At 38.0% G+C, this 13,011-nt stretch overlaps 1 protein-coding gene across 3 annotated transcripts in view; it reads left to right on the top strand.

The window, feature by feature from the left end:
* The window catches only part of rbks (ribokinase), a 55,480-nt gene that overhangs the window by 6,785 nt on the left and 35,684 nt on the right, over window positions 1–13,011 (top strand). For all 3 annotated transcript variants that reach the window (XM_026151225.2, XM_026151226.2, XM_080293753.1), the window contains exon 2: window positions 396–457. In XM_026151225.2, coding sequence (XP_026007010.1) covers window positions 399–457 — 59 coding nt within the window. In that variant the 5' untranslated portion in view covers window positions 396–398. The remainder of the gene's footprint in view (window positions 1–395; window positions 458–13,011) is intronic.

Genomic DNA, 13,011 nt, shown 5'->3' with positions numbered 1-13,011 from the left:
ACAAGCAGAGGATTGAATTAATTAAAGACTTTGCTGTGCTGCGGTGCATTCACATGGTGTAGCATTGAAACTGTCGCCACCCCACCCCCAGTAAGACTGGAATTTGTCCAACTCAGCCAGCCATGAATGCTCTATTTTTACCTTCTTCCTTGTTTCACTCAAGCTCATGCTAATGTGAGAGATAAATAAAATCAAGTGATTTTTGTTTGGAGGCTGTTGAGAAACTAGTTTACATATTTTGCCTGAAATGCCCCCATCAAGCTGCGGCTAAAGTCCTTCTGTCTGTTTTTTGAATGTTGTGAAATTCATTGAACAGTTAATTTAAATTGAGAAAGGGCAATTGTTCCTGTTGTAATAATACAACCGTATGTGTTTGTGTGGCTTTTAATCATCAGATCATGACTGAGAAGGTCTTTGATATTGTGGTGGTTGGCTCCTGTATGACTGACTTGGTGAGGTAAGTAGATTTAGTCCATTATTTAACTTTAAATCTGGTAAATCGATGATAGCATGTGAAACAAGTTGTTCCACTGACAATGATTATAAATCATCTTAAAATTTTATGAGAAGGCTAAATCTGGGTGCAGGAAACGCCTCTGCTTCCTCAGGTGGACCCAACAGGAAACAGCACATTACCATGTTAGGAAACTAATTTCAAAAATGTTCAGCAGACTTTGTCAAATTTGTGTCAAGTCCCGATGTGGCTTTGCTTATTAGTTAGAATTGTGGTCAGAGGTTTATGTAAGTGCATCTCATGGATGAACGTCATTGTAATTTTGGTCTTTTGATGATTTCTTTGAACTTTTCCAGGGTGGAATTAATAAGGAGCATACCCTTTAATGCCTGAAAAAAAAACCAAGTATAAAAATATATATACAGGCTCACATGGTTAGAATATAATTTATTTTTTGATAGCTATCAACAAGCTTCTGGTTTAATTCTGGCTGGATATCTGACCACTCTTCTTGGCAGAACTGATCATGCAAATTGGTTGGTTTCCTGGCATGGATCCAGCATTTAGGCACAGTACACAATCAATAAATATATATGGCTTTAGGAAGACCATTCCAGAAGCTTAATGTTAGCCTGCTTAATCAACTTGTTTCACTGTGGACAGTAATGCTGGTGTTTCAGCAGTTTCCAGTTCATGGCAGGCTTAAGCTGTGGTGGTTTCTGGGTTGTTCCTGAACATCCTAACCAATTTCCTCTCACCTAAATGTAACAATTTGGGTGTGTTCTAGACTTTGGCAAAGTGGTGACACATCTGTAACTTGTACTTATGAAACTTGGTTGAACTGATGACCTTGAAATCTGCGGTTGAATAGAAACAGCTACAAGAGACATTCCCAACTTGTGTAAATCTACAACTTACTTTCTTAAATCTTCAGTTTATTGGACTTTCCCATTGTTCTGAGTCAGTCAAGTGGGTGCTGTCAACCTAATTTATATGTTCATATTAAACAAGGGCAACAGGTCAAATAATCAGGTAAACAGATGGAAAGGTAATATCATTGTGAAGAGTGAAGCACTTCAGACTTCAGAATGATATGCTAAGGTGAGTTTTGGCTTTCTTGCCCATAAGTCTGCTTTGGATGACATAGATTTCGTCATCAGATAATGAGTGTGGACTTTGGGCAGATGTCGGTGTATCAGCTTCACATTTGCCTTCTGGGCAGACTTCAAGCTGATTTCATGACAGCATAACGTAAATAACTTCTGAGGGCAACAGCCAGTATTGGTGGGTCACAGCAATGGTCTCGTATAAAAAGCCAAGACAAAACAAAGACTTTGAAAACAAGACTTCCTGTTCTGCATGCAAGTCTTTTAGTGCAGTCTGATTATGATTGCAGACAAAGTCTGAAAAACTGAGTTGTATCAGATTATAGCCAAAGATTTCAAGATTGTGTTTCATCCATTGCATTCCTGTTTTCCACGGTTAATCTGCCTGCAGCCTGTTCAAACGTCAGTGCTACTCCATCAACAAATGGAAACCAAGACCCAGGTTTGCTACAGATTGTGCATATTTAAATGCATATAACTGTTTATATAAATTTGTTTTGAAGCTGTAAATCTGCCACCATTATCAGTGTAAACTGTAAAAGCTCAGGCTTAGCAACAGTAACTCAGAGGATGCACCTCAGAAAACAGTCAATTGTCTTTGCTTGTTTCCCTTTATTATTATTAACCACTGCAGCCAGCCTTTTCCTCCAGGGATTTTATTTTGACATGCACGCCTGATGGAAAATATGGCATAAGGGCTTAGGGGTGTTTTCCATCAGCCTGAAATGGTCTGCAAAGTCTTCCTACACTGGAATAGAGGAAGTGTTCTAAAGTTAGACAATGCTGCTGCATTTTCAGTATTTGTCCTAAAAGCCCCCTGAGTTACAGGAAACATCAGCAGTGTGCGTGTGTTTGGCTCAACGGCTTTCAGGCCATTAGGCAGTAATAAAGGGCAGGCTCCAGGTTCTAATCCGTCTCTTAGATTGCAAAACACGTTCATATTGGACTGAAGAATGCTGCCATCAGCTTTCATGGCATTTTTAAAAACACATGATTTTTTTTAAGTGAATCAAAATTTAAAAAAAAAAAATAGACAGCAGAGAACTGAATTAAATGGAAATAATTTAAATTATTGAGCAAAAAGTTGTAGGCTGATGTTTTAGTTTTGTACGCCTACCCTTTCCCAGCATTTTTGTAACTACAATTTTTGAAAAGACCAGTAAAAGTAATAAATTAAAAACAAGGAAATAAACAAGATAAAAACAAATGTTCAGTAAACAATGGTTATCATACCTCAGTTTGTTTAGCTCTTGATTTTTAGCTTGTCAGTTGGTACATAAAAAGCGAATCTATTAGTCTAAGATATACAAATGATTAAAGCGCACGTTTTATGTTACTGTTATTTGTAAGTAGATGTTTTTTTTAAATCTTGGACTTTACAAGTCCAGCTTTGAATGATTCACAGTTAAAATAATCCTTATTTATTGTATGGTGCTTCCTTAGAGAATTCAAAGGCCTTTATATTCCAAATCTAAGTCATGTACAATAACCAACAAGAGACCGGTGATGTATAAAGTCTTATGGAGGCGCTAGATTGTGTAAACGCAATATTCTTGTAGCATCTCTTGCATTTTCTTCAGCACAGAGGACGGCCTGTTTTCATGAAAAATCGGTTGGAACTTCTCTAATTTAAATGAGACAATGTGTGGCAAGAAGTGTCATTTGTGCTTTTACAATGATTCGTAATTGATGAATATCTTTCCAGCTTTATCAAAATTAAAAACTCCCTGGCACATCCAAAGAGTCTCACACGAATGCTTTGTCTCATCATTATATATTCTGATGAGTTTTAAAGTCATTCTCTTTCATTTGTGTTTGCAGTAAAAAATGCTGTAGGGGTGAAGCAATAAGATCAGCTAGAAAAGAGAGCATCTAACTGGGCCCTGTGCTGTGAAGCAGGTTCAGCATACCCAGAATATCTTTTGCTTATCTGGCTTCACTTACTCGAACCAATCAGGTTAAGCGATCATAAAAAGCTAAATTTTACCACCTCAATAAGTGAACATAGGGTCCACCTCAGGTCTGCCTCTGGTTTTACAACAGAAAGGAAACTAAAATGCTGAAAAATATGACGAGATTAAACATATTGTACTGAAAGCAACAAAGCTGCTGCAGACAAAGCAGCAGAGTGTGCCGCGTGAGAGAGTGTGAGAAAGGAGAAAAGTATGGAAATAAAAATGCTCTATGAACGTGTGAGCACTTGACGACAAAAGAAAAGTTGGAAAAAATGTCAACTGTGTAAGTTAATGCTAAAGTGAATCTATATTTCCTACTGATGCTCTTTTTGAAGGACAAAAACTTGATTTAATCTCTTAATATGCACTCACTGAAGTCCGGGTGATCTTCCAGGAGTAGTGACTCTATTTTGCAGTATTCTGAATTATTCAGTAGGCAGTGATTACATGCTTGTCAGTCTTTTACCTCGAACACAATCTGCCCTTGAGTAGGTTAGGTCTGCAGTGTAAGTTACCATGGCGATGTGAACCACCTGCATAGCAGAGAAAACTCTGGGTTAAACCCTGAAGTTCCATGGAGAGGACCAAATCCTGCTGTGTCGTATAGACCTGCAAACACAAATGACAGATTGGTTGAAATGTGTGTAGTAAATAGATTAATAATGTTTATGATGACTTAGTTTCATACAACTTGGATCATAGAGAAGCAGACAGAAATTATGGATGCATGTATTAGCCTGAATTATGCATTACAAACTTGATGGTCAACCAAATTATGAGTTTCCACAAATCAAAATCGCTATTTATCCCTTCCTCTAATTGGCATCATTTTACAAACAAATGAAGGCTTTTAAAGCATTCTGAATCCTAGGTTCACATGTACATACAGTATGCTCATGTTTATTAGGAACATTCATCACTGTAATAATACATATGTGACCAAAAATAAAGAAAATCAGAGTATGTCCACTTAATTTCTGGTCTAAAAGGTGGGACCATCTGATGGTAAATTCAAGTCAAACTGTGCAGATGATCTGGTATAATTCCTGCTTGCTAAAATGTCAGCGTTGCATCATCCTCGTACGTGGTGAAATTTGTTGAGCCAAGTAGGATCCATTCCCACAATCATTAGTCATCAACTGCAGCACAATGGGTTAGTTTGAAACAATTTGTCATCCTCTTTTACCAGAACCTTTGCAAGCAAATGACACAATCTCAAAAGGCATATAAATCAGCTGTGATGGCAAAAGTCTCAGTGGGCTCCAGCCAACTAAATGTCTTCCTCTCAGCGTGAAGAAGTGTGGAGATCGCGCAACAGTTTGTGTCATGCTGCGTCTTTTATATTTTTATGTGAAAAACATATATGACTGACAGGTGAGGGGAGCAATAACTGTCATGACTGTCACCTGCATGCCAACGACTGAAGCTCTGAATAAACAACAAACAAAATATGAGCTGCAGAAAAAGTTTCATAGCAGCTTTGCACAAAGTTGTCGCTTGACTGTCCACACTTATCAGAAACACATGCCTTCTCCTACTGCGAGTTTTTTTGGGAAAGGAAAGGCACTTTTTGGTTGCTCATTAGCAATTCAAGCAGTGACTTTCTGCTTTGAAGGGCAGGAGATGTCAATTAAGGCTCTAATAAGCTAATGGGAAATGGCCTGTTTTTGGTGGCAGGGAGTGTGTGTGTGTGCGCGTGTGTGTGTGGTGGGGCTTTTTTGGATGGAGATCAGAATGTGGATAGGGGAATACATTTGCAGCCCTTCAAAGTGATATGCATGACTTTGAAGTTAGAAATCCAGTTGTCTTGAACAGCCAGTGTTTGGGTGGCAGTACAATTAACTGACAGACAGCAGAGGCGCACACGCACACACACGCTCCTTTTCTTTTTGCTTCTGCCATATAAACACCCAAATGTAAGGCAGATTTCTGCAGTGTTTAGTTTCAAATGCATCCATCAGGCTGTGCATGTTGTTAGGCAGTAAAAGGTTGTGTTTGATTGGCTGCAATCTGCAGCGCACAGAGAAGAGGTGCAGAGCGGTTCAGGTTTTGAACCCATTGTCAAAGCCATACAGTGCCCCCTACAGCTCACTGAGGTATTGTTATTATTTTTTATTTTAGCTTCCATTTTTAGGCTATTTAGATCAAATTGCTTTCATAAGGGTGAAGTGGCCAAGGTAGAAACCATACAAATTCAAAACATATTAGAAGCGTAACAAATATAATGTAAGATACAAGATATACAACATGATGGTCTAAAACCTGCCACAAGAGATACTCTTAAATACACAATATGCCCTCTTCAATACATTTATTATGATTCTTTTAAATTTAACAACACAAGTAACCATAATCCAAGGTTCAAATCCAAGCTTAGATTTTTATGAAAAATATTGCATGTGCAAGGTGAGTAATAAAAAAAATGCTGTTTTCCCTTATATATCATAACCTGGAATAAAAAGCATGTTAGACTGCTAACTTATCCAGCATTGCTTTATGGATAAAAATGTAACAGTGCTTTTTCCTGTGAGCAGTCACTAATGCCTAACTAAGTAAGAAACTTTGCAGTTGTAAAGGAAAAAAGAGATTCACAGTAGACTGAATCACCACTCTGTAAAAATGATATCACCAAAAACAATTATCGGCAGGAAAGGAGCTTTTTTTGAGGAGTTATTCTAAGGAGACAGAAGCCTGAGTATCCTAACATTTTCATGGATTAAATCCAAAATACACCACGTCTCGTCCTTTCAAAACAAATTATATGGTTTCTTTATTGTTTTTACAAGGGCTCATGTAAATCATGTATTGTATATTTTATGCTGAACTTCTTACATTTTTGCCCGGGTAAGTAGCTCTATTTATATTATAAAAAAAAGAAAATAAAACCAAAACAGCACCAAAAACTGAATTAAAATCCAAATTCAGAATACAACTGTAATAAGTTGGGTTATCTTTTTTGTTTTTTAAATGACTCATTCAGTCAGTTAACTGCCAAATTGGTCTGACAAAAGGTTTTGGTGATCATTGTCTAAGATATTCAAATTCAAATTCAAATTTTATTCGTCACGTACACAGTCATACACAGTACGATATGTAGTGAAATGCTTGGACAATGGATATGACAGGATACACTTAATCTCAAAAGTTGGAAAATCCCTGTTCTCTGCAGCCAAAACAGTAAAACAACAACAACGAAAAACCTTAATAAAAATAGGGTAGCACTATAAAATACAATATGAGCAAAAAGTAAAGCAAAAAGGGAAATACTCAAGTTAAAGCTGAAAGAACTGAATACAATAAAATAACTAAAAAACATAGAATGACTTGAAGTAAATGAATAAAAACTGTTTAATAAATGTAGTAGAAACTTAGATGTGTAATTCAATAACTCTGTTGCTTTCGTGATAGTAGGAATTTAAAGAAGATGTCCTAAAAAACTGAATATAGTACAATAACATTGCTTCATAAAATAAAACAAAAAAAAAAAAGCTGACACTCGGACTGAACGAGAACAAACACAACTACAAACCATGCAGATTGGATTTTTGGTTGTTTTATGCCTTTAGCTTTAGATATCATTTTATCATGGTGATCAATTTGGGTATTTTATATACAGTCATATGGAAATGAATGTACGGCATCTTTTATTTCAGTAGCTTATAGAATCACCTTGAACAGCAATATCTTGAAGTTATCTTTTTATGTATGACTTTACTATTGTTCTCACATCATTTTGGGGGACGTTTGGCCAACACCTCTCAATGCTACTTTAGTTAAAAAGATGCCTGGGTATTTTTCCATTCACAGCTCCTTTAGAATCCCATCACAGCACTTTGGTTGGATTGAGGTTTGCACTTTTAATTGGGCCATGGCAACAACTTGATTCTCTTTTTCAGCTGTTCTGTTATAGATTTGCTGCTGTCGATTCAATTTCTGCAAGGTACCCAGGTCCTGTGGCTGCAAAACAACACCAAATTATCACCCCACCACCACTGTGCTTGACAGATAGTATGAGGTGTTTGTGCTGATAAGCTGTGCTATTTGTTTTTGCAAATGTGCCATTGGACTTTATGGCCAAACTGTCATGAATCGCTGTGCGGCAGGCAGGAGTTGGACCCAAAATGCAGGACTCACAGACTCGGGGAGGTGAACTCAAAACACAGCTTTATTTGCTGGTAGAACAAACATACAAAACTAGACTAAACTGGGAAACCATAAACTAAGAACTCTCAGGGAGACACAGGGAGATCCACACACAGCATGAGGGACGACGCGACACTGACTCAGAGAAACACAGGGTTTAAATACACTGGGAAGTAACGAGGGGAATGAGACACAGAAGGAGGGCACAGCTGGGAGAAATCAGGACTGACGAGACAAGCAAAGCAGGACGCATTCACATGAGACACGGACCATCAAAGTAAAACAGGAAGTATCACACAGAGACGCGAACTTGACACAGTGGAGACAGCAACTAAGAAATACAGAGACATAAACCATAAGGCAGAGGTCTAAGAACCAAAATACACAGGGAAATACTCAGCTGGGAACACAAGAGACTAGACTAGAGAGAGTAACAAAAAACCAACCATGAGAACATAATGCACAATGCAGAGTGACAGAAAACAAGAAACTCAAACATGCAAAGACACACAATTACACAGAACAGAGGGGACACAGAGAGACATGAAGGGCAAGGGATCAAAACTAGAAGCCATAGAATAAATCACACACAAGTACAATAATACAAAAATCACAAAGAACTAAAAACGCTGGGTCAGGAGACCCAGGACCGTGACACAAACATCTCCATTTTAGTCTCATATGTCCAAAGGACATTATTCCACAAGTCTTGTGGTTTGTTTAGATGCAACTTTCTACACTTAAGCTGCCTTGCTGTGTTCTTTTACAGAGAGGAGGTTTTCTACTGGCAACCCTTTCAAACAAGCCATAATTGTTCAGTCTTTCTATAAATGTACTGTCATAGTCTCATAAACTTTAACATATAACATGCTAACAGAGGCCTGTAAACTCTAAGATATAGCTCTTTAGATTTTTTGTTACTCTAAGCATCCACTCTGGGGAAGATCAGCAGCTGTCCTGAATGTTTTCCTCCTGTAAATAATCTTTTTCACATAGAGCGATGGATGTTACATTGTTTGGCATAGCCTTGTAACCTTTGCCTTATTTCTTGGTGGGCAGCAGCAACTGAAGATCATTGGTGATATCTTCCTCCTTGAAAACACCAGACCTGCAACACTTAATACATTTCTGTGAAAACAGTAAGAATGTACTTCATTTCTTAGCAGTCTTGGAGTTACTGAGAAATAATATATATTACATTACTGTTTTTTGTAAGTAATACTTAATGACTCCCTGAAGAAAGTCATTTGTCACACTTCTCATTGTTAACAGTTAATAAAATCACAAATCTCTACCTTAATGAAGACATGCATACAATCTTTCTTGGAGTGTTTAAGCATTAACACAAAGCTGTAACACACAGCAAAGTTGAAAGCCCAAAGACGCTTCAAATTGATCGCTCTAGCTTTTAATGGTAGAAACGGATGCTTCTTTACTACAAACCTGAGTGCTTATTGTTGCTTTTGTTACTTGCTGAAGAACAAGCTCCACTGGGCTGGAGGTCAGCAAGCACTCAGCTTTTAACATCACTCATCACTCTGTGCAAAAGGCTCCAGCCAACCTTCATGTCTTTAATTTTGCTTAAAAAATAGGAGAAATTAAAGAGCCGTACTACTTCAGCCAGCTCTGCCTGTTTCCCCTCCTTAAGGATGGGTTCTTGATAGGCATTCTCCACTGAAACCATTTCTTATGAGGCTTCAGTGCCATAGGAATCTCTCAGGTCTGTGTCAGGCCTTGAGAACATTTTTTCAATACTGTTCATCTGCTGTAGATATTTTTTAGTACTGCTACTTATTATGCCCTCCACTTCTCCACTTCCCTGAATTTTTTAAGAACACATTGCACACCAGGCAGAGGTATGCTAAATGTTCAGTTCTTAGTAGCTGTAGATACAACTAAAGGAATGGGAACAACATATATGTTTTTTGTGATATTCTGCTAGTAACAAATTGCTTAAAGAACTTCAGAAACCCTGGAGAGTTCTTGCTTCTTGGAAGCCAAATATAACAAAATGATGGGTAAGGCCTACACAGGAATAAAACGATGTACATTTAATGTTTAAGCTAAGAATATGAGATGAGGAAAAACATATGTATTGCTAAACTTTAGACATTCTAGCAAATCATCATAAAGGTTAATTTTATTATTTGTATTTCCCGTGTTCTGAAATTGTTGGTTTGCCAAGCCTGATATAGACCACCACGTAAAAAATGGCATCACACATGTGACTCCAACAAATGGTGTGACCACACAAATATAAACACCCACGTATACTCACACACTGCACCTCTTGTTGGTGGAGCATTTCGCCATGTCCATGTAAGGTATGCTGTCCTCACTCAGCCTGTTCTTTGTTAAATCTGCTCACCTTGTTCTGATTTACTGGAACGTCAGCTAAAAGGACCTTTGTGGACAAGGAGAATTATATAAGATGAGCACATAATATTATCCTCTGAGCCATGCGTGAACTTGGAAAAACAACCACTTGTCTGAGTCATAATAAGAGCTGAAGGTCATTACACTTCAGTTAAAATGTTTATTATGTTTAATACAACCACCCAATATCCACTGTTCTGTAGTTTAATAAAGTTTCAATTAATAAAAATGAAAGCATGACCTCCCTCATCCTATTTTGCAAGTTCACTTTGGAAGTTGTGCTTGGAACTGGAAAGACATTTCTAACTTTCCCCAGAAAACCCCCCAGAAAAATCTAAACAAAAACATCATATCAGCTTGTTTTTGTCCATGTCTGCTTCCCCCCTGTTGCTCACCAGCAGCTGAGAAATGACTTTAATGGAGATGGAGGGAGAGGGAAATGAGGGCCAGCCTGAAAGCAAACACTTCACGTCACTGCACACCTGCTTTTGGCCTCTTGGTTCCGTGGGAGAAAATGCACTAAGGTTGCACTTTAGCACATAACCGCCCTGTTTGTTTGGTACACTCACCGCAGACAACAATAGCTAAGTGTCTCTCTGGGCTTGAACAGGCGTGGGTGGGTTTATTTAGGAATTTGGAAATCTGTTTATCTTACCTGTCACTCATCCGGCTTCAGGTGGCTGTCGGCCAAATGTGGAGTAAGACCGTCATCCACAATAGTTAGGCTCATTACTTATTTATTCATTTTTTTAACAGTTTTTGGAAAGCCAAATTGGCACTTTGTCACTAACATCAGTTTCCTGAATGTTTTGATTAAAAATGAAATTTGGGCATTGATAAGGGACCTTTGTAGGAAGGATGCGGATTAATGCTCTTCCACACAGCCTTTAAACCGTTCAACACAACAAGAAATGTTAGCCATTTCACTAGCTACACCACAGTATGACTCAGTATTATTGCAAAAATAACTGCATGTTATAGATGCCTGTTGCCACTGTTAAGTCATCCATCTGTTTAAGCTTTGACTTTAGCTTTGTAACCATCACCATCTCAACACAACAACACAGGGTCAACAGAGAGACATGGATACCTGTTAATTAGTGCTATATAACGGATTAATAAAAACCAAAGATTTCTCCCAACAAAACTGGAAATCTTAGACATCTGTTAGTACAGTTAGAAAGTAATATTATTTGTCAGGCAACTGCATCCAAAATGCACCAACACTACAGTCATGGTATAGCGGACCAGTTCAGTGACTCTAGTTAACAGAGGTGAAGCCTTACAGAGTCCGAAGCGATAAATAAAAGTAGCTCTAATCCTAAAAATGCAAACCTTAATAAAATGTAAATGCATGAGTTATTGAAAGAAACCATCAATCATGGACTTTTTACGAAGGAAGAAATTAATTGTAGAGACCAAAACTACTTTTGTAGCAGGCTTTAAACATGTTAAGTTTTAGTCAACAAAATTCAGAAAAAGTCTGGTATGTTTGTTTATTTACTACAATCTGACATTTTTATTTGCCTCTACCATCTTGTGCCATCCCTTTAAATATTATTGTTGTAACTCTATTGTAAGACTTGCACAAAATGCGCTTTCAATGCAGCTATTTCACTATGGAGTTATTACATTTATTTTAAAGTGTTGTGTTTTGTGTTGTAGTTTTGCCATGCATACCATACATATCAGTTTTTTGGTAACTTAGAATAATTATAGGGGGTTATTTATCAGGGGCAAAGTTTAAGAAATTCCAACTGGTAATACAGCAAAAACAAAACACTGTAAAGGAGGCTGACGCACAGTCATTTAGACGTCTTGGTCTCTGTAAATATTTGCATCACATCTCCATGAAACTGTCTAAATAAAACTATGGGGATTTCTGTATTTTGTATGCTACTCTGGTCTTCCACAAATGCCTCTTTGGACACTTTTTATTTATGCTTTCCCCTTGCTCCAACTGGCTCCAGAGCCTAGTTCTTTTATAGGTTACATCTGTTAGGAAAAGTTTTCTCTCTCACCACTGTCACCAGGTGCTGCTCCTACAGTATCACTGAGTTTCAATTATGTTTTAAAGCACCCTATGATGACTCTTGCATTGCTTTGGTACTAGAATTTAGAGTGGACTTTTATTTTTGCTCACTTCCAGCTCCTTATTTTTATTCCTGTGTTCTAATTAGAGTAGCTTTGAGTGATTCACACTTCGAAATAATCCTTATTGTTCTATTATTGCATCTTGCTACAGCCCCTCAGTTCATCCAGTCTGAAAAAAGCCCTTTTAGATCCTCTCCCTTTGAAGGTCACTCTCCCTTTAAGCCAGATGTCTTCTGATTGGCTGCCCCTGGTATGTGCAACATTTGAACAGGAGGTGGGTGGGGCATCTGTGTGCCTTAGATGACCTTATAAGGGCAATGTTCCCAGTGACAGTGTACAGAGCCAGGAGGAAAAAAAACTGTGTGAAATTAATGGTGCATTCCTGAATTAGTCTGAAATTCCATGTTCCCAGTTGAAATTTTGTGGAACGCCCCCTGAACTCAGGTTTCCCACTCGGAAAGTCAGAGCAGACTCACAATGCATCAATTTAGGAATGATGGCACCCCTGAATGTAAACAGTAGTAGAACTGTACACTTCTGCTTATCCTTATCATCTGTGATACATTATATAAATATGGATATAGGTACATAGATATTGCAAGGTTTTGCAAGCAACAAGTTAGCTTGGCTGTCTGACATCAGGAGACAGCTTGCCTGGGCTTAAGGTGTGTTTTGATTTGGTAATCTATGCAAATAAAACAAAGTCTCTGAATGGCACATTGCGGTTCAGAGGTGGTTTTCTGTCAAACTGTTTCTGGGATTTTCTTTTGCCACTGTGAGCTGTGAAACCTCGCGGTGAGCCTCTGTGCTACCAAAACAAACTGTCTTAATGGCAGATGACATGACTGCCTCCCTTTTCTTTCTAGCTTCTGTATTGTAATGC

The sequence above is a fragment of the Astatotilapia calliptera genome, chromosome 19 (genome assembly GCF_964374335.1).
Source record: "Astatotilapia calliptera chromosome 19, fAstCal68.1, whole genome shotgun sequence".
Lineage (NCBI taxonomy): Eukaryota > Metazoa > Chordata > Actinopteri > Cichliformes > Cichlidae > Astatotilapia > Astatotilapia calliptera.
Note: the sequence above shows the minus strand (reverse complement) of the source record. Positions and strands in the feature narration are given on the sequence as shown.